Raw genomic sequence first — 26107 nt, 5'->3', positions numbered from 1 at the left:
AATACACATCTGGGTAGAAGTGTATGAACAAGATTGTGAGATACGGGTACACTGAAAGGTAATTATGAGCAGTCAGTGTGACTAATGTGGTCTTTGGGTATATTAACATAGGTATGCCACCATAGCTGCAAGATGTCATAGTTCTGCTGCGCACTACATTGATTAGGCCCCACCTGGTGTACTATGTGCAGTTCTAGAGCCCTCACTTAAAAAATAATATGGGCAGAAGGGAGTGGGTGCAAAAGTCAGCAATTATGATGGTCAGGAGGCTGGAGACTGTAACGGGGTCACTTATATTCAAGGCGAGGCAGAGCTATAAACCCACCACTAGCCACTAATTGTAACGGGGTCGCTTATATTCCGGGCTAGTGTTCAGGGATTTTTTTTTCTTTGCTGCCACCATAAAAGAGAAGAAACTAGGAATCCCAAAAACTGCTGCTGGCTGCCAAATATATAAAGGATCCCACCTCACATTCACTCTTGGTCTGAGGGGAATGTCCTTCAGAGTCCCCTATACAAAAAAAAATGGAGGGAACTCAAAATTGGCTGGGATTCTAGTCTCTCAGACCGGCACTTTCCACCTCTCACACACAAACGCAGGCTGGCACGAGGGTAACTTGAACACAACGAATTAAATTTATTTTAAAAACAAAAGAAAGGCTTCTTAAACTGGCTCAGAGAGGTACTAATGCTTGATGGTTTCAGAGAGGTTCTTTTCACTTAAAAGTTACAAAGCTTCCGATGTTATTTAGGTTTCCCAGACTTAACACACATTCAGACACTCGCAGGTGTCTCTCAGAAATGACTTGGCTTAAATATACTTTACTTTTCCTCACAGACACCCTTGACCTACCCACACCCTTGACCTACCCACTGTTTCACACACACACAGTCCTGGCCCTGTGAGCCAGGCATTACACAGCCTCCCTCACTCACACACACCAAGCCCTCTCTACCTAGAGGTTTGGGGGCTTCCCAGACTGGTATGGTACAGGGGCAGGACAGACTCCTAGGTCTGGTCAGTGTCTACTGACAAGCCTCTGGCCGGCGCTTTGCTCTGCACCAAAAAGCCAGTGCCTTCCTTCCTCTCACAAGCTTCCTTCGCTTGAGGAGAGTCACTAGAATCCTATCTGAGCTGGACCAGAATTCCTTTACACCAGAGACAGAGTGGGGAGACTTCACCCCACAGACTCTGCTCTCAACTGAACACGAGCTGTTCTCTTCAGAACTCCCAAGGAAAAACTGTTTGACAGGCTCTTTCTGTCTTTCTGTTTATCTAGCAGCGTTTTAGCGCCCCCTTACATTGGCCAGGGGTAACAGCGCCTTCCATCGACCAATCACCTTGCTTTTATTTAAATTAGGGCCTGCTGCCTTACTTTTACTGTCACACAGGCCTCTTTAAGCGGGCCTGCTTCACACTACCCCTTCAGGGTGGGGCAAGTCCGTTACAAAGACCAATCCCTTTGAGGAAAGGCTGAGGGACTTGGGCATGTTCTGTCTGGAGATGAGGAGGTTGAAGGCAGGGGGACATGATTGCTCTTACAGGAAGTGGTCCCTGTTGACAGCAGAAGTTAAGGTTAAAATTATAGGTGGAAAGGTACTGGCTGGATATTATTTCAGCAGCGGAATCAGCTGCCTCGGGAGGTGAGGAGTCCCTCCTCACTGGCAGTCTTCAAACAGCAATTGGATGAACAATTGTCAAGGTTGATTTGGACAGACACTGCCTTGAGCAGAAAGTTGGACTAGATGCCTGTATGGCCCCTTCCAACTGTATGACTCTATGAATACAGGTTGTACATCAAACCAATTAGATGCTACATCTTTTAAAACTATCCACAGATTTTAATGATCAGTACAGTTGAAAGTTTCACTGTAATCCAGAGGCATAGCTGGGCCAAACTGCGCCCGGTGCGTAGAGTGTTTTTTCCGCCCCCTGCCCCCCCCCACGGCACGCACACACACACACACACACACACACACACACACACACACACCAACCCCCTTCCCACACTTACCTATGTTACTTTTCGTTTTGTAGTACTTTTTGAGACTGAAAAACGCGGCTTATTTACAGTTCAAGGAGAAAGCTGCCTGATGAGCTATATTTCCCAGGAGACCTTGTGAGCCCCAAAGTCTCCTGGAAACTGTAGTTCCTCAGGCAGTTTTTCCCCTGAACTGTAACTAGGCCGCTTTTTTCAGCCTCAAAAAGTACTACAAAACGAAAAGGAACGTAGGTAAGTGTGGGAAGGGGGTTGGTGTGTGTGTATGTGCCGTGGGGGGGCTGCGGGAGGTCGCGGGGAAAGGGAAAGGGGCCAGGGGGCGATTTTGCGCCCCCCCCAGGCATGCGTCTGGTGCAAGACGCCCCCCAGTCCCCTTGGCCCTCCGCCACTGCTGTAATTTATAAAACACAAAGTGATTTTCTTCTTCATTGTAAAATGTTGAGCATCATCTCACTTGCACAATAAATTAATGTGATGGCTCGATGATTGCTGCAATCTTTGACATCTTTTTCTGAGTTGGAATGTAGATCAAGTATTTCCAGTCTGAGGACCATTGTTTTGTTTTCTACATTTGATGGAATATTCCTGGTAAAATTTTCATTGACTCACTTTCTGTAGCTTGAAATAACTATTGATATCCCATGTACTTCTGGTGATTTGTTCTCCATATACCATTCTTTGAGCGCAACTTTCACCTCACATTCTGAAATTGCAGGTTCTTCTTCATAAGACTCTTCTTTGCTGGACTCTATAATCCTTTCAACTCTCATGCAAAGTTCTTCACTTTTCATAAGAGTTTTCATCTTTTCTTTCTTTTGTCCTGACCACCAAATGTATTTCCATGCTGATTTTTCAGCATTCCTGACTACAGTATGACTCTCCCTGTGATTTCCTGGATCTTGAGAAACAGATCTCTTGTTCTTGCCTTTTAATTTTTTTCCATTTCTTTGCATTGGTTATTATCATAGTGTTTCTCAATACAAATCACTGAAGAACTGCATGTAGAATTCTGATTCTATTTCTGTGACCTCTTGTATATCTTCTGTCTTTAAGCAATTTTAACAGTTTTATCAGTCATCCAGGCTTTTTCTTTCTTTAAGCTACAAGAATAGTCTTTGTGCATTTTTCCCTGATAGTGTCTCTGGTTTCAACCTGCTGTTTTTCACATTCAACTTAACATAGCATTACTCATCTGTTCTTGATGTGGTCTTTAAAATCTTCATGAATGTTAATAATATTTTGCCTTTACAATTGTTTTAATGCTTTTGTCAGCATTATTCAATTTTTGATATTAACAAATTGTGGACTGCATGACAATCAACTCCTAGTCTTGTTTTATCAGGAAAAAAATAGAGTTTCTCCATCTTTTGTTTCCAATTGTGTAATCTATTTGATTCTTACATTGGTCATCTGGTGATGTCCATGGATACAGTTGTTTATTCAGTTGCTTGAAGCATGTGTGAATAAACAGTTGACTTCACAACATTCTATGAGTTGTTCTTCTGTTTATTTTATAATCCTAGTTCAAAGTCACTGAAGAACTGCATCAAGAATTCTGATTCTATTTCTGTGACCTTTCATATCTTCTCTGTCTTTAGCAATTTTAAGAGATTATCAGCCATCAACTGAGGCTTTCTTTTGGCTATAGGAATAGCCTTTGTGCATTTTTATAATCCTAGTTCAAATTTTTTGGCAATATTTGATTTTGCTTTGTTTTCTACTTTTGTGAAGTGGTCACCTATGATTATCAGAACATCTTGTAAAGGAGTATGATCAATATCTTCCTGGATACTTGCATTCTCACCTTCCAATTTCTTCCTCTTTGGCATCTGTAGTTGTGTCATAAACTTGAACGATAGTTATGTTGACTGGCTTTTCATGTTGTCTGATTGATATTATTTAGTCAGACTTTGCATTATAATTCTTGATTGCTTGGGCTATGTCTCACCTCAGTATTAGAGCAACACCATTTGTTCCGAGTCTGATTGTTGGTAATTTCCAGTGTAAACACTTCGGAATATTCTGACTGAAAATATCCTAATCCAGCCCACATTAGTTTGCATACACCCAGGATTCCAAGTCAATGTCTTGGTTTATGATTTCAAGTTTACCTTTATTCATACTTCTCACATTCCATGTTCCTATTATATATGTCATATAGCTTTGGACTCTCTTTTTTGTATTTGATCACATCAATTTGGTTTTAATCTAGTTGCATCATTAAGAACAGTTTTATTTGTACTTTTCCTCTGTTGTCCCCAAGTAGCTAATTGTTTTAGTGTCCTGTTTTCAGCACTATATCTTTTCCTGCTTTGGTTTGTCTCATCATAGGGTTTTCAAGATATGAGATAATCAGAAGTAGTTTATCACTGCACAGTGCTAACCACCTTTAGCTGAAGCATCACTGCCATTGTCTTTGAAAGATCCTCTGCTAGTCAACCAATGCAGTGATCTTCAACTTGGGATAATATGCTCAAAACGCTCACTGACAACTCTGTTGCATTCTGCATCAACTACACTTCTCATGTTGTCTTCAATGGCAGTCCAGGCAGAGACACAGAAGCTCACTCTATATATTAACATAGCCCAGTATGGTTAGATTTGGTGAATCTAAAAAGGGGAGAATTTCCATGCTGAATGACATGGAAAAAAAGGCTGATTTACCTGCTTTTCCAGCAAAAATGCTGGATCCATCAAAATTCCCAAGCTCTTAACTGAGTTTGTTAATGATAAAGTCATATCATCCAAGGCACAATTATTTCCACTATTTCAACCTAACTGAAGATTTCTGAGATACACAACTGTGTCACAACAGAATGTATAATTGATTATTGCCAATATCTGTCCTGACAGTTTCCACAGTACAGGGTGGCTATACCTTGCTTTTCACTCTTCAGTGAGTAGTCTTGACTAGAGGGAAATCACTAGCTTCATACATGAGCCAGTTTCTTCAACATACAGTAGAAGCCAAGGAAGACCCTGATGGAAATTTCAGAGCAATGCAACCAATTTCTGTGTGTGCTAGTTTGGGGCAGAAAGACAAAGAAGGGGGAATTAGTTCTTCAAACTCTATTAGTGGGGTGAACATGCGTAGGGATTGCCAACTCCCTGAGTTACAATAATGCTGATGGTAGCAATTTGAAGGGGTTCTTGTGTAACAAATATCCACTTAAATATTTTATGACCTTTTAAAATATCCAGTTTTTAATAAATATTTTAACATTAATGTTCCTGTTCTACGTTGGTCTCAGTATCTGACTATCCTGACTATTGGCAATATTGGTTACCAAACTACTAAGATACAACTAAAAATTATTTTAACTTGAGATATGTTTATAGCAGAAAACAAGGTGATAGACTGAAGTCTGAAGTCTCCCATTAGTGGCCAATAGGAGTGGGACAAGTAAAACGTCTTCTAATCATCACAGTAGTGGCTCTAAAGGAATTACATCATCAATGAACCTAAATCCAAACAATGGCCTCAGAGTGCTAATCAAAATATCCACACAATGGGTCCATGCACAAATAGGAGGGTTTTCCCCCCTGCAAACCTAGGAGAACTCCCAGCTTTGCAGAAAAATATAAAACTTTAAAAAAATTGAGTGGGATTTCAATTCTGAAAAAGTGGTACGATGTGACTGCTAAAGCCTAGATCAACTATCATGTTGGGTTTGCCTAGCCACCCCCATACCCCCATTGTGCATTTGCAGGACTAGGTGGGAGAAGAACTTCTTGGAGGTAGAAGAACAAGAACAAGAACCAGTAGAAGAACAAGAAGTACAAGGAGGAATTCGGATTTATACCCCACCTTTCTCTCCTGTAAAGAGACTCAAGGTGGATTAGAAACTGCTTTCCCGTCCTCTCCCCACAACAGACACCTTGTGAGGTAGAACTGTGACTAGCCCAAGGTCACCCAGCAGAAATGTAGGAGTGTGGAAATACATCTGGTTCACCAGATAAGTCTCTGCCACTCAGGTGGAGGAGTGGGGAATCAAACACAGTTCTCCAGATTAGATTCCACTACACCACGCTGGCCAGAAGTCAAAGCAGCCACAGAAAGGAGGGGGGAAAGCCAACTTGGGGGGTGGGGGTGGGGGTGGGGCAGGTCTTGAGTTCTTACAATGTTTTTGCTGGGATGATAGCTGGATGGCCACAGGCTCCCTCCCGGGCCAAAGAAAGCCAACTCTCAGAAACTTGTAAAATCTTTTGGCAGGGCAGGTGAAATAAGGGAAGGAACAACAGCTTCAGGTACAGCTGCCAGGAGGGAAAAAAGAAACCAGTTGACAAATGCTGCATGCTGATGGTGTTTGGGCTGGGGGGAGCCCAGCTTCTTCTGATCACTGGTACTCAGCATCTAATGCCCCCAGCCAGCTTCTTCTTTTTTCCTCATGAAAGTAGTGGGGAAGTGAGAGGACATGGGGAGAAAGGCAGGAAATGAACTGGGTACTAGTTGGAAGGAATGAGGGAGAATAAAGGTATGGAAGGATAGAGGCTGAGAGAGGCAACAGACATCAGAACCTGGGAGAAAAAGTGGGCACCAGCAGAAGAACTTTCCCACAGAAATTTCATAATGTCACAAACATCCCTTTTAGGGAGGCTGAGCAAGCCAGGATCAAAGACAGCTACCAAAGCTAGGTGGTTGCCTGTGTTTGCCAATGTTTGTCTACCTGAAAAGGGGGAGAATCCATTAATAAGATTATTATCCTAACAGAAAAATAAGACGAGGTTAAAGCAATCTGTCCTTATCAAGATTTTATTAAAAAATAAAATCCCAACACTACACATTAAATGCCTCAAAAATGAAGACGTAATTCACCAGGCTGAAGACTGAAGTGAGTCTGCCACAGATCAATCTAGAAAACTTTTGAGGCTGAGACAGGCTGTCAGCCTGTAACTGTCACAAAATGCCCATGCTTGCATATAATATAATCAAGAGCAGCCCAGAAATCAATTTTGGCAATTTTTAAGAAGCCAAGATGAGGAAAATAAGCACTTTTTATTTTGGTGCTCATTGGTAATTCCTTTTTTCAACCAAAACCTCTAGAACAGAATCTGGCAGTTTTCTGCTACTTGGACGTTCCGTTTCTATCATTTAATTGATGTGGACATCATGGAATATTCACAAATGTGGAATGTTCTTTATTCTCACATTCTTTTGCCGCACCACTCAACCCAAAGGTATTGGGGTTGTAAATACAGCAATTTATAACACATATAAAAGTCAAAAGACTGACATTACAATAACAAAAAAGCAGACATGTTCATCATCCAAATATCTTTGCAGTGGTCTCTAGATGCTAGTCACACCAACTGTTTTACTAAGTGTCTCAGTGCCCAGAAATAAATATCTAAAAAGGATACAGTCTACAGGATGTGGATCACATCTCACACCGCCCCTGGCCAGGACAGTGGGAAATGTCCTGGCCTACTATGCGTATGTGATTCATTCACAGAAACAAGAACACACTGCCCCAAGGATTCAGGCAGTCTGGAAAAGCTGCAGATTGCACAAGGCAGAGAGGTACCATCACCATCATGTTCAGCACGTGGTGGCTATGGAGACGGAAAAGGGGGCTGTCTACTGGAGTCAAGTATACACTGCTTTTAATTAAAGCGCTGTAGAATTGTGGAACTGTCTGACCCTACATCAAAGTTCATTGTAGGAAAGGATTGTTTTTACAGATTAATCCATGGTGAGGTTAATCTCAAGAGAAAAGTCTCAAGGGAGTTTTCTCCATTCCTACTTTTTTATTACATACAAAATCCAAATGGCATGCTGACCACCTTTCCCCATTTTGTCAGTTTTGTTCAACCTCAAACCTAAGACTGGTTGAAATATAGCTAACCATCTATATGGAAACATGTGACCTGTGGTTTTATAATATTCTATGTTCTATAAAACACATACAGTTCCTATTTTCCACTATCAGGAAATATATATCAAAAACCCTCAGGCCAATACAATCAAATCACTGTCCTGGTTTTTTAAAAGACAACAACAGTAATGTGGAAAACAAGCCAAGTTGGCCATTGAAATTCAATCAGTATCTACCTACATTTGCAGTTCTTCTGGTTTTTGGCAAGTTCAAAGCCAGGCCTACATTCACAGGCAACCCCACCTTTCGGTGTCTCCCGGCAGATATGTGCACACCCATGATCTTTGTTCATACAATTCATACCCTCTGGAAAGAAAGAAAGAGAAAGAAAGTAGACAAGTGCTGAAAACAGGATTTAAACGTTAGTGAACTCTTTAAGCAGTCATAAAACTCATTGCCATCTTTCCTAGTAGAGCAAGTGCCAGTTCAGGTGTTCGTTACACATGCATGCCCACGGGTACTCATTTCATTTTTTGAAAAACTTGAGAGGCAGCTTTGCTTATAAAAATACTCATTCAACATGGAAGGCAGGCAATGGAGGCACTTGCAGCGGGAGCTCAGCAAGAGGAGCTGAGAGCTACGCTTCTTTAGCCAGTGCAGGGGGGAAAGGCTAAGCTGGGAATCAGGGAGTGGGTAAGCAACTGATAGGCTGGAACTGTAGAAATACTCAGTCAGCAGGATAAGATCAAAGGGTGTCTACTCAGGAGCAGGTCAGCATGGAAAAGTGTGAAAAGCTGGAGAAAGTGTCACAGGTGAATAAAGTGAAGGTTCTGAAGTAGACAATTCTGCAGCCTGAAACCTTGAAAGAAGAATTGTATAGGGACCTCCTTGCCCCACAAGTCTCTGAGGAAGGAAATGGCCCACCTTTTATTGTCTACAAAAGAAGAACTGGAAAAACACAAAGAAAAAAACGTAAGAATATGCATTATGTAAAGACAAACATATAACAACCGTGGTGGCAGATCTGAGGAAAGGAATGTGTAAGAGGATGAGATAGGAGTTAATGAACCAGTAGGAGAATGGGATTCGTGCACTGCAGAATCTGCACCTGGCCCACCCACCCTAGCGGAGGGAGGGGGAGGGGAGGGGTGGCATGCAAGGGAGGGGAGTGAGTGAGGGATGGCATGCAAAGGAGGGGAGGGAAGGGGACCTGGCATCTGGAGCTGGCCCACCCACCCTAGCGGAGGGAGGGGGAGGGAAGGGAGGGGTGGCATGCAAGGGAGGGGAGGGAGGGAGGGGTGGCATGCAAAGGAGGGGAGGGAAGGGGTTCTCCAGAAGTCTACAGCTGTGGGTAAGATGTGTGGTATAGATGACAGAGTGTTCAACTAGGATCTGGGTGACCAGGTTCAAACTCCCATTCTGCTATGGAAACTTGCTGGGTGACGTTGGACCTATTACATACTCTTAGCCTAACCCACCAGAGAAGAGGAGGACAATGTAAAACGCTTTGGGAAAAAGGGTCTAAATTAAGTAAATAAATAAAATAAAAATATTTTATAGCCTTTTTTGCCATTAAATCACAGCTGACCTATAGTGACCTTGTAGGGTTTTCAAGGCAAGAGATGTTCAGAGGTGGTTTGTCATTGTCTGCCTCCGGGTCATGACCCTGGTATACCTTGGAGGTCTCTGATCCAAACACTAGCCAGGGCCAACTCAGCTTAGCTTCTGAGATCTGATAAGATCATGCTAGGTCAGGGCAGCATTTCTTACCCTGTGTATATTTCTGGAGGACTTAATGAAGGGGATCAGGCTCTGTAGCTGAGGGACGCCTGATAAGTCCTCAGTAAAACAGCTTCCACAATTATTGTGCTCTTCTTTAAGGGATACAGAATTCACTCAGTGGGCGTAAGTCCAAAGCCGGTAGAACCTGATAAGGAGATCACCTTTCCCCCACCTCCAAATGAATAATTCCTTTTCACTGCCACCACCAGAATTTGGACCAGAATTTAATATTTTGTTATCTACACACTATTTCTGCTATCGGTACTTAAGTTTATGATTATTTGATTTAAAGGCCATTCTTCCCCAAATGGGCAAAAGGCGTACAGAATTGATCAGACAATAATAAGAACCCACAATTAAATCCCAGTGTCATTATACTTCTAAGGGATAACAATTAAAATTAACCATATCCCTTAAAATCCATTCATACCACTCAAAGGGAAAAAAGGGAAGGAAAAGGAATGGGGTATGCTGAAGGGAGACACTGTTCACTGTGAGATCCCTGACTGGATTTAAGTAACCCAGGATGGAGGAAGAAAGCAACTTAGAGCAACTTAGTGCTAAACAACAGTAAGAGGAAAGGTGAATATCTGTACAATACAGATGGTTGGTGGAGGTGGACAGATTTCTGCACATCAAAATTTCTGGTGTTCCAGAAACCAAGACCTATGTTTTTTATCCCAACCAAGTGTCAGCTTACTACTTTACAACCACTAATTTTGGCTTGGCATCTGATGCTCAAAGGGTACAGCATTTGCTTCTCTGATGTGAGTGGAAAGATGTCAGAAACAGGATATGTTCCTCTGATTCATTTCCTGCCTCTTAAAACCTTCACTGTTTGTTCCATAAACAATTTTCAGCATTTGTGTTTTGCACCTCGCTGGGCTTCTGGGAATGTCCAGCAGGCTAGGAAAAAGGAGATATAAGTATGGGATGCGAAAAGAGGCTGTGTATCAGAACCTGATTTTCAGCAAGTGGTATAGTGCATCATACATGCAGAAGGAACCTGGAAGGAGCCTCATTTTTCCCAAAGTAAAATCCCGAAACTCAGAACAGTCTCCATAATAGCTTTCATTAAGACCAACGAAATGAAACACAACCAATTGAGAGCTTTTTAGTTCTCTAGGATCCTTCATGTTATAACTTCTTTCCCATTTAAAAAGAGAAAATTATTCAGAATGTAAATACTTATGCTGCTTTGAATGATGCTGGATTCAAGTTTCATCCAGCAAAAGGGAATAAATCAATTAAACTCCAAAGCCTTACCAAATCCCAACAGTTGTCTCTGATTACTCTTTAGATCAGAAAGATTTAAAATCCCTAGTAATGGGTTTTAGTAAATATCTGTACAATACAGATGGAAGCTTGCACACTATTATGTGTCAGGTGATTAGTCCTAATCAAAGGTATTATGGAGACTGTGTTCAGTTTTTTTAAAAAAAATTGGCATCAGGGTGTTCATTCTTGTTCGCAGAATGCTAATAATACAGAAAAGTGGCAGACTCACTGATCAAATGTAAAGTTAAATATTTATTAGGAAACAACATTTTAGATAGAAAAGCTGAAAGGCAGACAGCCCCATTCCAAGGTGGTGTGTAAATCCACCAGTGGGTGCAGCACATGGCCACGCCAGTGGATTTGCCCTCCCCAGGGCACCTGCCCTGGTGGAAGGGCGAATCCACTGGCGTGTGGCTGCTGCAGCCCTCCCCAGTGGTCGCACTCAGCACCAGCATTCCTGCACTCCTGCAGTCGTGACTGGTGCGGTGAGGGCAGTCCAGGAGTATGGCTGGAGGAGGAGTTGATGCTAGTTGGCTCCCTCCCAGTCATTGCTGCCATTGCATCTGCCACCTGGGTCAGTGGCATAAGTCCATTAAGCCCAATGGGGGCTTCCCAGTGGTGGGGAGGCTATTTTGTATTACAAGCCTCCCCACACTGCTGGGAAGCCTCCATGGGAGTGACAGGCTGGTGTGGCAGTGGCGCCACAGCCAGATAGATGCCCAGCTTCTTGGATGGGGCTGAGAGATAGCCTGTATCTGACTAAGGATAGGGAGAGATGGAACTTTTGAGAAGAGGAAATTAGATCTAAGAATATCAGATCTAAGGGACGAAGGTCTCTAAGTTAAGATTCTTTTCTAGATGACTACTTGCCCGCACCCTGTTGGGTCTTCGCCTCAATTCCTTTCCATGTTAGAAATCATTAAGGGTTTGGTGAGCGCATCTGCAATTACTTCTTCTGAACTGCAAATCAACAAGCCCATCTTCACACATGTTTCTCATTAGATGATGCTTCATACCCATGCGCTTGGTTCTGGAGTTGAGTCAGAGGTTGGGTTCATCTATTCCAAAGTCCTGAATCAGTTGCAGTACCCATTGAAGCTTGTTGGAATTGTTAGTTTTAGATTATTAGTGCTATGTAGGCAACTGGCAAGTCTCTTGACTACAATCTAGTCTCTTGTGTTCAGTGACTCAAGTCTTCCTGCATAACATGCCAAAATCTGCTGCTATTTTAGTGTGCTTGTACAGCAATTTCCAAATCGCTTCTCTTGTTGTTAGGTAGAGGTTCACTGCTTCCCTCCTGATTTAGGTAATTTGTTTCCATATGAGTTCTGATTGGTTTAGCTTCTTCAATATTCATAAAGTCCAGGAATTCCCAGATGTTCTGGTTTTGGTTAAGAAGATAACTCCCAGTTTCTTCCCTTTCTATTTGTATTCCAAGATAACAGTTGATATTTCCACGTTGTTTCACTTTTACTTCTTGATTCATTACATGCCACCTTGCTTTCATAGCATAAAATCAAATCATCCAAATAATTCAAAATGTAACTGCATTTGCTCTCTCTGTATATTAAGTACAGGCTAGGCTCTACTTTGCCTTCTTCAAATCCTTCCATAGGCCCCTTCCGCACATGCAGAATAATGCACTTTCAATCCACTTTCAATGCACTTTGCAACTGGATTTTACTGTGCAGAATAGCAAAATGCACTTGCAAACAATTGTGAAAGTGGATTGAAAGTGAATTATTCTGCATGTGCGGAAGGGGCCTCAGTGAGCATTTGATTAAGTTCCTCATTCCAGCATCTAGCAGCTTGTTTTAGTCTATAGGTGCTCTTTTGCAGTTTGCACAAGAGCTTCTTGCTTTGGATTACTCAAATCACGGTGGATTGTCCCATGAACACTTCTTCGTTTACTTCTTCATGTAGAAAGGCATACCTTATTGGTATTGGTATTTTTCAGGAACCCAAAAAATGGATCCTAAATAATGCTGCCTCCAAAGTCCACAGGGTCTCAGAGGCAGCTGGAAATTTGGGGGATTGTGTTTAATATACCCAATAAATTTCAAATATCCAAAAAAGTCAAACCTTCCTCATACAGTTATGGGAATACAGCTTCAGATTTATTTTTTTTTGAAAACTTCCAGGTCTATTAAACTTGAGCCTATTTTTTTTTAAAAAAAAATGGTACACACCCCTACTGCTAACATCTAGATGTTCCGCTTGCAATTTTTGTGCTGCTGAAATGCTTAAATGTAGTCTCATTTAAGTGTGTCTCACCACTAGTGCGAAGGTTTTATCACAGTCCTCTCCAAAATGTTGAGAATAGCCTTTAGCAACTAGTCATATTTTGTATCTTTGTACTTCCCCTTCTGCACCATGCTTGGTTTTGAAGATCCGCTTACCTCCTAGGAAATCCTGCCTTACGTCCTTGTACGCTTATTTACATGTTTATTTGCCTTGTCAGCGCATCATGTTTATTTGCCTTGTCAGCTGTTTGGGCACACTTATAGGCTTCAACGAGAGCCTTCCTTACAGAATGGCAGCGTTGGTCAAACCAAGGCCTAGAGAGGGATTTTATTTTTCTTACTCCTTCCTGTGGCGGGAAGAATAGATGGGATTTTAAGTCCTGCATCAGATTTTCATAAATTAAGAGGGAGACGTACTGATTTTCCAGATTCTCAATGGCTCTACCCAACATATCCAGCCTTTCAGGAGTGAGAATCCCCATGATCTTCTCCTTTAGACTTTTTGACCACTTTACCCTTTGATGTTCTATAATTCTTAACTCGGGCAAAAACATTTTCATCCCTATATAAATTTGCTCTTGTTTTTAAATGCAAGAGGAGGGGGAAATTATCCCCTTCTAAATAAGGAAACACCTGAAATTTTTTAACTTATGGGAGTAAATAATCTTTTACCAGCACATAATCTACTGTAGTGGCTTTGGACCCTGCCATAAAAGTGAACTTGCCTGGGTGACCATCATCAGTTGTACCATTTAAGATGTTTATATTTAATCTAAAGGAGAAAAGCTTTAAGCAAGATCCAGAGAAATTGGTGCCAGCATCCCTACTAAGTCTTGATTGGCTAGTTGGATGAAATTCCTCTTCTTCTAAGAAAAAATAAACTAAGAAAAAAATAAGAAATAAGAAATAATAAAAAGAAAATAAACATTTACAAGAATTATATTTCCCTCCTGCCAAGAAATATGGACGGCCATAGCAATCAAACTTAAAGGAGGGGGCTCTTTACAATTAACTCCCATTGCCGTAGAAATTCGGATGCCCAAACTACCCTTTAGCCTCCCCAGGCCTTTTCCTGGTGTAACTTTAACATGGAACGTGAAATAGCTGTCAAGCTCAAGAGAATCAGCACACCAGGTTTCTTAGAGACCAATGATGTTAAAATTCTGCCTGAAAAAGGGAAGGTCTTGAGATAAGCATCTGCACCAGCCAGCAACATTCCAAGAAAATTTGGAAAGAGTATGCTCGGAAAGAGAGGAAGCCTGACATCAATCTGTTGTAGATAAACAGTCCACAGTTCCATCCTCATCGAAGAATAGACAACCATTGTTGGTATAGTCTGGTCTCATGGGGCAGTTGGTAGTTGGTGTCAGATCAGCATTACTGGGGATCCTTCCACAATGGGCTGGATTGACAACATCCTTTAAATTATCTGAAGTCACCTCCTCGGATGGAAGATGCTCGAAAATTTCATTTACTTCCATAGGGGCTTTCATTTCTTCCTGGTCACTTGCTACTATGACTATGTTGGAGTTACATGATTCACAAATAGTCAGAGGTAGTCTGGATCCTTTTCCACATAATCATTTGAGGAACTTTTGCTGGTTATCCCATTTATGGGTCCATCTCATTTTGCTGTTTATCCCATTTATGGGTCCAGCTTCTGTATTTTTAGCTGATCATATTTTTCAAATATTTTTAGCTGATCATATTTTTCAAATAATTGTGCCCTCATTTGGTCAATTTGGTGTAATACCGCTTCTTGCTCAGATTGGGGTGAAAGTTCAAAGGATGTCCTAACATCACGTTCCAGATCCTCATAGCCAAACATAATTTCTTCACATAGGGATCCTGCCTTTGTAGTTGGTTTTGGATCCTCCAAGCTCATATCAATTTGTGTGGCACTTGGAAAGGCTGTTTTTGCATCTTGAGTAGATTTAGCCCTTACAGGTAATTCTGATACAGGAGTATTTACTTTAATTAAAGGGTTAATAAAATAGTTCTTAAAAAGTCTGGAAGGATGTATACCAACATCCACTAATATGGTCCTTCTCATTAAAAACTGAAATTCCTAAGGATCATAAAAACTCCCTTTTACTCTACAGATGTGATCAGTTCCATGCAAATGTCCTTTCACCCTATAAACAGAGTCCCATTGTGGAATTTTTCCATTGAAGGTCCATATATCAAGAATAATTTGGTTAGTCACTAGCTTCAATTTCCATTCATTTGTTCTTATAGTTGGGAAAACCATCCTCTGAGGTTTATTATCTGAATCTTCCAAGGAGATCTCAGCCAACAAATTTTTGCCAAAGCATTCCTGTTATTGCTGTATATGTTGAGGCAGGATGTTATTTATCCAAGCTTGCATTTCAACAAATTTCTCATTTATACGTTTAAACAGCTGCACCCCTGAACAAACCTCTTTAATATCAACTGGGCATGAAGACATCATGGCACGTTGCTTTTCAATATGTTGGAATGAACTTACAGTCAGCAAACACTAAGCTGCAATCCCAGCTAGAAGCCTTGAGTAAAAATCGTCTGCATTATGCATCAGGACTCCACTCCCTTACTCCTTATCCTTTTCATCACTTCCAATCTCATTTGTTATAGAGTTTGGATTTGGATTTATATCCCCACTTTCTCTCCTGTAGGAGACTCAAAGGGGTTTACAATCTCCTTGCCCTTCCCCCCTCACAACAAACACCCTGTGAGGTAGGTGGGGCTGAGAGAGCTCCGAGAAGCTGTGACTAGCTCAAGGTCACCCAGCTGGCGTGTGTGGGAGTGTACAGGCTAATCTGAATTCCCCAGATAAGCCTCCACAGCCCAGGCGGCAGAGCGGAGAATCAAACCCAGTTCCTCCAGATTTGTTACACGAGCTCTTAACCTCCTATGCCACTGCTGCTCTATTGCTGTTATCACTATTCTCTCCTTCATAGATACTTTGGGGATATTTCTCTCCAGACTCCTTTAACACCTCTGCTTCTTCATTTCTTAAAGCAGAGAATATGCTTATGTATTTGTTAGATTTCTATCCTGCCCTATCCCCATAGGGCTCAGGCCGGGTTACAGCATAGATATCTACAATAATAATAATAATAATTTAAAACATTAAGTTCAGTATATAAATAAATGCATACTAAACAGATATTAAAACAGATATTAAAAACAGATGGCGATAAAAACCCTCTCTTTCCCCCTTCCCCCTGGAGGTTGAAAGAAGATGATATATCATTTAATCCAGCTGGCTAGGTGAAAAAGGCCTGAACAGCCACATTTTACAGGCCCCATGGAACTGAGATAGTTCCTGCAGGGCCCTGATGTCACTTGGTAGCCTGTTCCACCAGGTCAGAGCAGACAGATATTTCTTGGGCTGGGGACCCTTAGAAGATTCCCCTCCGATGAGCAGAGGGGCCTCTGAGGGCAATATAGGGAGATGCAGTCCCAAAGATATGTAGGTCCAATACCGCTTGAGGCCTTAAAGATTAATACCAGGACTTTGAAAGTGATCCAGAACTTGACTGGCAGCTAATGTTAAAGGTTGGGAGGCAGGCTTGCAAATTGCCACCATGAAGTTGGGCTGCAAAGAAGTTGTTTAGCTTTAATTGCTTTAAATTAAGTTGTTGACGCTCAGTACTTGGTGAATTAATTCTATTTTTCCTTTTTGGCATTGTTAACAAACAAAGAAAGTAATATAGACAGTTAAAGAAAACAAAGGACCAAGATATTGTTGAAGGTTTTCACGGCCGAATTCAACTGGTTGATGTGGGTTTTCCGGGCTGTGTGGTCGTGGTCTGGTAGATCTTGTTCCTAACATTTCGCCTGCATCTGTGGCTGGCATCTTCAGAGGTGTATCACAGAGGGAAGCATGTTACAACAACAGACTTCCCTCTGTGATACACCTCTGAAGATGCCAGCCACAGATGCGGGCAAAACATTAGGAACAAGGTCTACCAGACCACGGCCACACAGTCTGGAAAACCCACCACAACCAAAGGACCAAGAGTTGGCTATAGTTTCTCGTTCCAGGCAAATTAAAGCAACTAAAACGTTGGTTTTCTTTCCAGCTTATTTATGGCCTCAGTCCATTTAACAGGTTGTAAATCAGCTTTATCAGCCTGAAGATTAAAGGAAGGAATAGCAACAAGTTAAAAAATAAAATGGGTAATAAATATCTTATTTGAGTTATGAGCGGAGCACAGTACAGCAATCAGCCTCTGCCACCATTTTCTATTCACGATAAATTCATGTTAGGTATTCAGTATTGATTACACTCATTTAGTTTCAGGAAAAAATTCACATTTTTGGTCCCCTTGACTAATTATATATTTCTGTTCTCTTGCCCTACTGGGTGTTTTTAAACTATGGGGTGTGTCCCCCACCCCTGCCATGGCAGTTTCTCACTTCGTAATGTAAGGTATGTCGCTGGTAAAAGAGGGTAGAATCCTTTCTGCCCTCAAACGAGTCTCAGAAAAGCTAAATGCGTGAGTGCATTTTGAAGGGGCACAATTTGTGCGTAAAAGAAAGCTGCCCCCCATTCATTTGTGTATCTGGAATAGCAATGGCAGAATGTTGCCATGGCAATAACATCATTTTGTGTATCCTCCTTAAAAACACATACAGAATGCAACAGCATCAGGAAATGCTCAAGACAGGACAATTACCATTTATTGCTCAAAAGCAAAGGAAAGCTTTTTCATCAATAGGAAATTATATAGAAAAGAATAACAAAGACTGTTTCAAGAAGCACCAAAAAGCTCATTAGAGGCCAATGCTCTCCACATTCTTTTCAAGAAAAAGAGTGGCTTTTCAAGAAAAAATCAGTCCCTGCACAAGAGCCCTTTGAAAGTTTCACATATTTAGATTTCCTTTTCGTGTACCTGTCCAGAAGGTAGAAAGGAAAAACAAACAAAACAAAAACAAAGGACAACTTCAAAGTCCCCAAACAAGACAGAAAATCCAAAGAAACATCTGTTGTGATTACATTTTTAAAACACAGCACACTTAAAATCAAACACTGGTACAAAACAAGTTGCAAATCAGCAAGAACTTCAAGCAATGCATAAGTCATGCTTGTAACAAACTACTGCAGTTTTTCAACTACAATAATTTTTAAGGGCTTTGGATATAGCATGAATAAAAATAGAATGTCAACAGTAAATAAGTTTCTATACTTATGAACACACAAAATCCCTTCATAGTGTTTCAAGAAGGATTGAACAGCAACCATCATAAAAGCTGAGAAGTCCTAAGTATTTATTTATTTGTTTGTTTGTTTGTTTGTTTGTTTGTTTGTTTGTTAGATTTATAGGCCACCTCACCCCCAAAGGGCTCGAGGTGGCTCACAATATAGCTGTTCTCAGTGACAGCAAATAAGTACAAAAATATAACTTAACTCCATTAAAACCTGATAGCAGCAATTACTTTAAATGAATACAAATTAAAAACAACAAAAGTTGTTAAAAACAGGCGCCCGATCTAAAGGCCAGAGAGGAAAGGGAAAAGGCAGGGCCCAAGATGGAATCAGGCCCAGCCAGGATGGAAAAACAGGCAGCCTCAGTGGGGGGCGGTAGAACCGCGGCCAGCCCCTCCAAAAGCCTGGTGGAATAGCTCTGTCTTACAGGTCCTGCGGAACTCACCAAGGTCCCGCAGGGCCCGGACAGCTGGAGGTAGAGCATTCCACCAGGCAGAGGCCAGAGTCATAAAGGCCCTGGCCTAGGTTGAGGCCAGCCGCATCGTCGCAGGACCAGGGGTCTCCAGCAATTCTGCCACCGCCGAACGCAGCGGCCTATGTGGGACATAAGGGGTGATGTGGTCCCGCAGGTATGAGGGCCCCATGCCGCGTAAGGCCTTAAAGGTCAATATCAACACCTTGAAAACGATCCGGAACTCCTCTGGGAGCCAGTGCAGGCAGCGTAGCACAGGGGTGATATGGTCTAAATAACCACCACCTGTCAAAAGCCGAGCTGCCGCATTCTGGATTAGCTTCAACCTCCAGATCTGTCGCAGGGGAAGACCCGCATAGAGCGAGTTACAGTAATCCAACCTCGAGGTGACCGTCGCATGGATCACAGTGGCCAGGTTGGACTGGGAGAGATAGGGAGCCAGCCGCCGAGCCTGGCGAAGATGAAAAAATGCAACCTGGGTAACATGGGCCACCTGGCCCTCCATTGATAATGAAGAGTCCAGGCGGACCCCCAGGCTGCGAGCCAGAGACATTGGGGCCAACGCAACCCCCTCCAAAACCGGCAGCTGAAAATCCCTTGGTCTCTCCCCCTGGCCCACTTTCTTGAATGTTTCCTTATTCTTCCTTAGCTCATAATGGAGTTCTCTGTTCTTCCACACTGGCTTCTTGGATCACCATGTTTCCATTTTGTTGGAACAGTGATGAGCTTGTAAGAGCTCTTGTTTTAGGAGAGCCGACTTCACGTACTCTTTTCTTTTTCAGCTCATGGAATGATTGTCATCATGCCTCTCAGTTCCTTACTAAAATTGACCATGCACATCTGGCTAAAAACTTTCCTGGTCCCCCACAGCAAAATAAATTATTATTGTTGTTATTGCTATTTATTGGACAATAGGCCACCCCTCCTCTTGTCAGGCTCAGGGCAGCTTACAACATGGGTTAAAATACAATAAATAAACATATAACAATGTTAAAACAGGCTAACAACTCAATCCTTCCAGCAGTTCAAGAGATGGCTAAAACACCCCTTCGGTATAAACAACATCCCACCCCATTAGTGGGGGGAATAAAACAAAAACAGAAAAGAACATGAAAAGCAATGGGGAAAGGAAGGGACACAAGGGGTGAGAGGGAAAGGAAAAGGGAGGAAAGGGGGGGGAAGCTGGGAAAAATTCCTGAACTCTGGGAGAGATTTACAATATTCCCCAAGGAGATCTGTACTGTGTCTCCACTAGCCTTCACCAGCCAGGACAGGCACAGATCCAAGAAGCATGTAGTGGGTTTCATAGCTCCAAGGATTCTGTCCCCATCGTCTGAAGAGAGCTGACTGAAATGGTCAAATACCTGACCAAATGATGGCCGAGAGGCCTCCAGAAAATCATCTGCCTCAAATATGGCCGGAAGGTCCTGGCAGCGCACTAAAATTTTATCTGCGAGAAAGCTTGTCTAATGGTCATAGTTAAGAGCCAATTCTCTATAATATAGGAGCCTGTCAGATAAGGCCATTAATCACTCCAAACAATTGTGCTGGACACAACTCTAGGAAGAGGGTGTGTTGGGTAAGCTTGAGCAATATTGAAAAAAATTCAGGAAAATTCAGATTCAGCTTGATTTGGCTATAAATTTATTGGTATGGCCAAATTAGCCGAATCCCTGATTTGGTATACCCAAATATATTCAGGTATACTGAAAATTCAGATTCAATAGAATTTTTTGGCATTTTTTTCCTTTTTCTGTCCTGTAGGGGCGCATTTTGTAAGTTAGCAGCACCCAAATTTCAGGGTATCTTCAGAAAACTCTCCAGATGATATTACCCAGGTTTGGTGAAGAGTGGTTCAGGGGTCCAAAGTTATGGTCCCCCAAAGGGGGTGCCCCATCCCCCATTGTTTTCAACAGGAGCTAATGGGGGCTACCCCTTTGTGGGTCCATGTTGGACCCCATGAACCGAGCCTCACCAAACCTGGCTGGTATCACTGGGAGAGTCTCCTGAAAATACCCAGAAACTTTGGTGCCTCTACATTTAAAACTGTGCACTTCACAGACACCTCCAGCTCTTCAGCAAGTTCTATGGTGGGAAAAATCAATTTTTCCCCCACAATAGACTTCAGTGGGGCTTGCTGTTATGCCCAGCTGGTTCTGTGCTGGAAATTTTATTGGGGGTTCTGGTGGGGGGTTTGTTCTGGATAGGGGCACCAAATTTCTCACAGGGCTGCTGATGAGTCTCCTCAAAGGAACCAGCCAACTTTGCTGAAGTTTGGATGGCTGGGTACTCGTTCTGTGGGGATCAGAACCACGTTCAATTGGGTGCCTTCAGCATTTGGCCCTCCCACACAAACTTCAGCAAAGTTGGCTGGTTCCTTTGAGGAGACTCATCAGCAGCCCACCAGGAAATGTGGTGCCTCTACCCAGTGCAAGACCCTCAGTAGAGCCCTTCCCATTGAAATCTCTACCACAGAGTCAGCTGGGCATAACAGAAAACCTCACCCCATCCCACACACCTCACTGCTTTTTTGTGCCACTGAGGCACCACAGAGCATGGGATGCATGATTGTTTTGCTCAGACATGTGGCTAAGGGCTCAGAGTGTGATGTGATCATGATTTGAGGGTAACTTGGTGCAAAAATTTTGAGGATCCATGAGGATCCATGTTTTTAATCAGGTTTTTGCACCACTGTGGTGCCACAGAGCGTGGGATGCATAATTGTTGTGTTCAGACATGTGGCCAGGGGCACGAGCTGTGATGTGATGGTGATTTTGGAGTAGCCAAGTGGAAAAATCAGGAGAATCCATGAGGGTGCATGCTTTTCAAGCAAGTTTCTCCAGCTTCCCAAATGCCCATAAATGGCATCGTCCACTGTCCACTCTTATTTCAAGTGCCTTCTTTTCAGGTTGTGGGGGTGGAGAGCAGGGGAAGGGGAGGGAGGGGAAGGGCAGGGAAAGCAGCGTTGAAAGCAGCGTTGTTTTGTTTGCCTAAATTCAGAATGGATTGGGAGGGAGAGCTCCCTTGAATGTCCGAATTGTGATCTGATTGTGCGAATTGTGATTTGGATTCAAGCATTCAAATGGATTCAGATCCGGCTTGGTTTTGGGCCACTTGAATCAGAGCCGAATTGCCTGAATTGGGACTGTGTTGGGTGGTGTAAGGAGAGAGAAAATTAAGGAGGAAAAGCAGTGTTATCAGGGGGAAGGGGGCAAAGTATTAGGCTTAGGAGGCAAGGACTGCATCTGAAGCCATTTTTCTAGTTACCTACTTGCACCCCCACCTCATCCCATACCTCAGTTTCTCTTTATAGCTATCTCCTTTGTGCTGCATACAGCATTTCTAGAGGATTGATTTCCTTCTCACCTCCAAGGTTTGAACATTTATAAAGGGAATACCTTACCCCTTCCTTACTTTTGGGTTTGCAGACAAGACTTATTTGGTTTTTAAGTTGTGCGTGTGTGTGCCTCTGAATAGTATCAACTTCTTAAATCAAAAATCTACTCTCTAGGTTTAATACTTGAAGATCTCTGTATGCTGTCACCCAGAGAGATTCGCAAACTTTAAAAAGCAGATTTCTAGAACAGGAATACCATATCTTGTTGGGGCAAGAAAATAAATCATGCTCACCCCTTTCTGTCAGAATAGTACCAGAACAGGGGCACATAGCCAAATATCTTGAACTATTAACTGAACCCCAACAGAGATGGATTATTACAAGGGCCAGATGCAATACTTTTCCCTTGGCCGTTACAAAGGGTCGCTACCTATCTATCCCTCTCCAGGATCGGGTCTGTCCACACTGTAAAAACCAAGTGGAGACTCTTGCTCACCTTATACTTGACTGTCCAAGATATGTGGGTATTAGGAATTTCTCTCCTGGGCTGGTCTTAGACAAATCTGAAAGAGACTCTGACAACTCTGTTGTGGAGCTTTTGTTAAATAACACAGAGGCCATGCTCTTGGAAAAAGTAGCAAAATTTCTTTTACAAGTGACAGAACTTTCTAAGTAACATCCAATGCTAGATACAGTTTATCTGTCTGTGTTTTGAATGTACTTTTGATTTGTACTTCAGAAATGTCTGTAACGCTCTGGAGCCTATTTTAATATGCCTAATAAAGGTTGTTGTATTGTGTGTGAGAGAGGGAGGGAGGGAGGGAGGGGATTGATTTCAGATTGGTTGTAAGGAGGACTTGGAGTAGCTTTGAATCCTGGCATCAAGGCTCCTTAACTTCTGTGTTCTGAATATCTGTATTTGTGGACAATCATGCCTTTGAAGCAGGGCATAAATTGATACTGCCAGGGACATTGTAAATGGTCATTGTGCTTATTCTGTACCAGAATTCTGCAGTAAAAGATTACTTATCGTAGCATATGAATTTCGTGGTGTTTTAATTCTTTGTGCGCTATTTTTCCCTTCCACTCTGCTCATTATTTAAGTCATAGACTTGAAGAAGCAACATTTGGTCACGAAAAAGTAATCTGTTAATCTTGAGGTGACATCCAACTCACATGGCTCTCCCTCTGGTATTTACCTAGGGAATTAATGACTTAATTTGTGTCAGTACCTCACCTGTAACTTTCTGAAACCTGCTTGCAAGAAATATGGCACCAAATCAAATGATGTGTGTTGGGGTGTGTGTGTGTGTAATATATTTCTTCAGCCTTGTAGCATTTAGGGCAAAATCACAGTCCATGTTTCACATGACGTTTCTCCATTAATTCAAGCCTCTGATCCCAAAATGTAAGTTATACAATCTTCATGTTTTGTTTGGAACGCCAAGACATGCGGCTTCTTCAATTCTCTGTCTGGAAGCAAGCATGAAGCAGCTAGCAACTTTGGCCTGGATTTTTGCCATAAAATTTAGATTATTTTTACTTTTGGCAAATGCTCTCCCTACCCTATTGGAATTACTTGGCTCTGACTCTTTCTCTCTTTTTTATTTTTAACACAGGAAGACGTATGTTGAGATACACTTTTCAACTTCATGCCTTGCTGCTATAGGATTTAAAAGAGCCTGAACTCTGGTGAAAAGATGACGGGAAAAGGTACCAAAGTTTTCTCAGTCACTTTGTACTATTATCTCTTTTCTACTTCAATGTACTTGTAATGGCTGCTATATTTGGTAGATCTTCTAATACCACACAGGGCCCTTGTCAACTCTATGGGTTTTCCTTTGTCCTTCAGCAGATGCCCAAATCATGCTTCTATTTTTGTGCAAACTTTACTGAAGACTGAAATTTTCTTTGGTTTCGCTGTCCCTGAAACAACTAATTGTTTGTTCCTGTAGCCATCACCTTTTAAATCTTTTATCTGGCAATGATAGCTGCAGTACTTTGGCTGTTGTCAAATTTATTTCAGCAGCACTTAAAGTCCACATTAATTTGATTAGTTAACATTAGCGGCAGTCCCCGAATAGGTCCATCTTTTTAATGGCTGTTCTCCTTCAAGTAATAATCCAATTTAGATTATATTTAGAAACTATAATTATCCCAGAATTTGTATGATCAGGTTTGCTTTGGTTTATGTTTTTAAATATGTTACTGTTGTTACTGTGTCTAAAAGCTGCTTTGCAATACAGACTTCTCTGAATAAACACAGGAGGGAGAGGATTATACCATTATAGTCCTACCCAGGAGGAGAGGCATATTAAACACCCCTTCCATGACTGGTAGCCCAGTCACCAGCCGGGGACCCCTGATCTATCTTTATTGATGGCATATGCATTTAACCAGCCAGCACCTGCCTGCACCCAGTTCATTACTACCCTCCACAATGGAGCTATTTGCCACTTCAGGCAGTGTAGTTCCTCCTCCTTGATGGGATTAACCTTCTCCTTCTCACTGCTGCTTTCCGTCCAAGCCTCCTTTCCTCCCTCTCTGGCTTCCTTTGCCTTTTCAGAAGGCCTCATACTTCCACTCCTGCCTTGTCCTTTCCCTTTCCCCTTCTCCACCCCTGCTTTCATCCCCCATGCTTCCATGGAGGTCCAGTCTCACTTCTCCAATGCAGCCTTCTCATGGCCTGTCAGATCTCTCCACCACCCTCTCACCTCCACTGCCCCAAAAGGACCCTGTACTCCTGCTGGCTCTTCCAGCACCACCCACACTTAGCCAATGGCTAGAAAGCCTGTTGCTGCAGGTGGGTAGAAAACCCACATCCCTACTGGCCAGCTAAGTGCTGGGCTGGAACCGCTTGCTACTGACCCTTTGCTGCCCTCCAGATCAGCATCTTCTGGGCCTCTTCTCTCAGGTAGCTCCCCATCACCCAGGATGGGGCAGTGCCAAGGTGGAACTGCCTGAAGTATGTTGTTATAGATAAAAATAGATATACGCCTTGCTTGTGACTGAAGGAATTTTATCATGGTATGTTTGCCTGGCAAGCACGTTGGCTGTGAAGTGTTTAAAATGCCTAAACTAGTGGCTATCACTACACCCCGTGGCTGCGAATTACACAAGTTATTTACACTTGGTGGGAAGAGACACTTCCTTTTCTTTGTTCTGAATTTACTACTTACCAGATTCATAGGGTGCCTGCAAGATCTATTATTACGGGAGAGGGAGAAAGAGTCCTCTCTCTCCACCCCATTCATAATTTTATCAATCTCTACCAATCCTCTCTCCTAAAACATATTTTCTCTTAACTAAAAAGCCACAAACATTTTAGCCTTTCCACACAAGAAAGGAGTTTCAGCCCACTAATTAACTTGCCTGCCTTTTCTTCAAGTACTTGCCTGCCTTTTCTTCAAGTACATCAAAAGCAGGAAGCCAGCAAGGGAAGCGGTAGGCCCGTTAGATGACAAAGGAACAAAGGGTGTGCTAAAAGATGGCAGGGAGATTGCAGAGAAGCTGAATGAATTCTTTGCATCTGTCTACACCCAAGAGGAGGTGAGGAACATTCCTGCACCTGAACCAAGCTTCTTAGGAGGCGAATCCGAGGAACTAGCGAAGATAGTGGTAGACAAGGAAGAAGTTCTGGCAGCCATTGATAAACTAAATGTTACCAAATCCCCTGGCCCAGATTGCATTCACCCAAGAGTTCTTAAAGAGCTCAAGCATGAAATTGCTGATCTTCTCACTTTAATATGCAACTTATCCCTGAAATCAGGCTCCATCCCGAAGACTGGAAGATGGCCAATGCCACACCAATCTTTAAAGAAAGGATCTAGGGGACCTGAAATTACAAGGCCAGTCAGTTTGACATCTTGTTCCTGGTAAATTAGTAGAATCTATCATTAAAGATAAAATTATAAAACATGTAGAAAAAGCAAGACCTGCTGAGAAAGAGTCAGCATGGCTTTTGCAGAGAGCAAATCCTGTCTTA

The 26107-nt window shown here is 42.4% G+C and overlaps 1 protein-coding gene across 1 annotated transcript in view; it reads right to left on the bottom strand.

Annotated features, from left to right (window-relative positions):
* SCUBE1 (signal peptide, CUB domain and EGF like domain containing 1) overlaps positions 1-26107 on the bottom strand; it is a 213886-nt gene that overhangs the window by 93208 nt on the left and 94571 nt on the right. Inside the window, exon 5 of the mRNA XM_048501625.1 lies at positions 8057-8182. Within this exon, the coding sequence (XP_048357582.1) occupies positions 8057-8182 (126 nt within the window). The remainder of the gene's footprint in view (positions 1-8056; positions 8183-26107) is intronic.

Source organism: Sphaerodactylus townsendi, linkage group LG06 (genome assembly GCF_021028975.2).
Source record: "Sphaerodactylus townsendi isolate TG3544 linkage group LG06, MPM_Stown_v2.3, whole genome shotgun sequence".
NCBI lineage: Eukaryota > Metazoa > Chordata > Lepidosauria > Squamata > Sphaerodactylidae > Sphaerodactylus > Sphaerodactylus townsendi.
The sequence above is the reverse complement of the archived record's forward strand: the minus strand, read 5'-3'. Positions and strand labels throughout refer to the sequence as shown.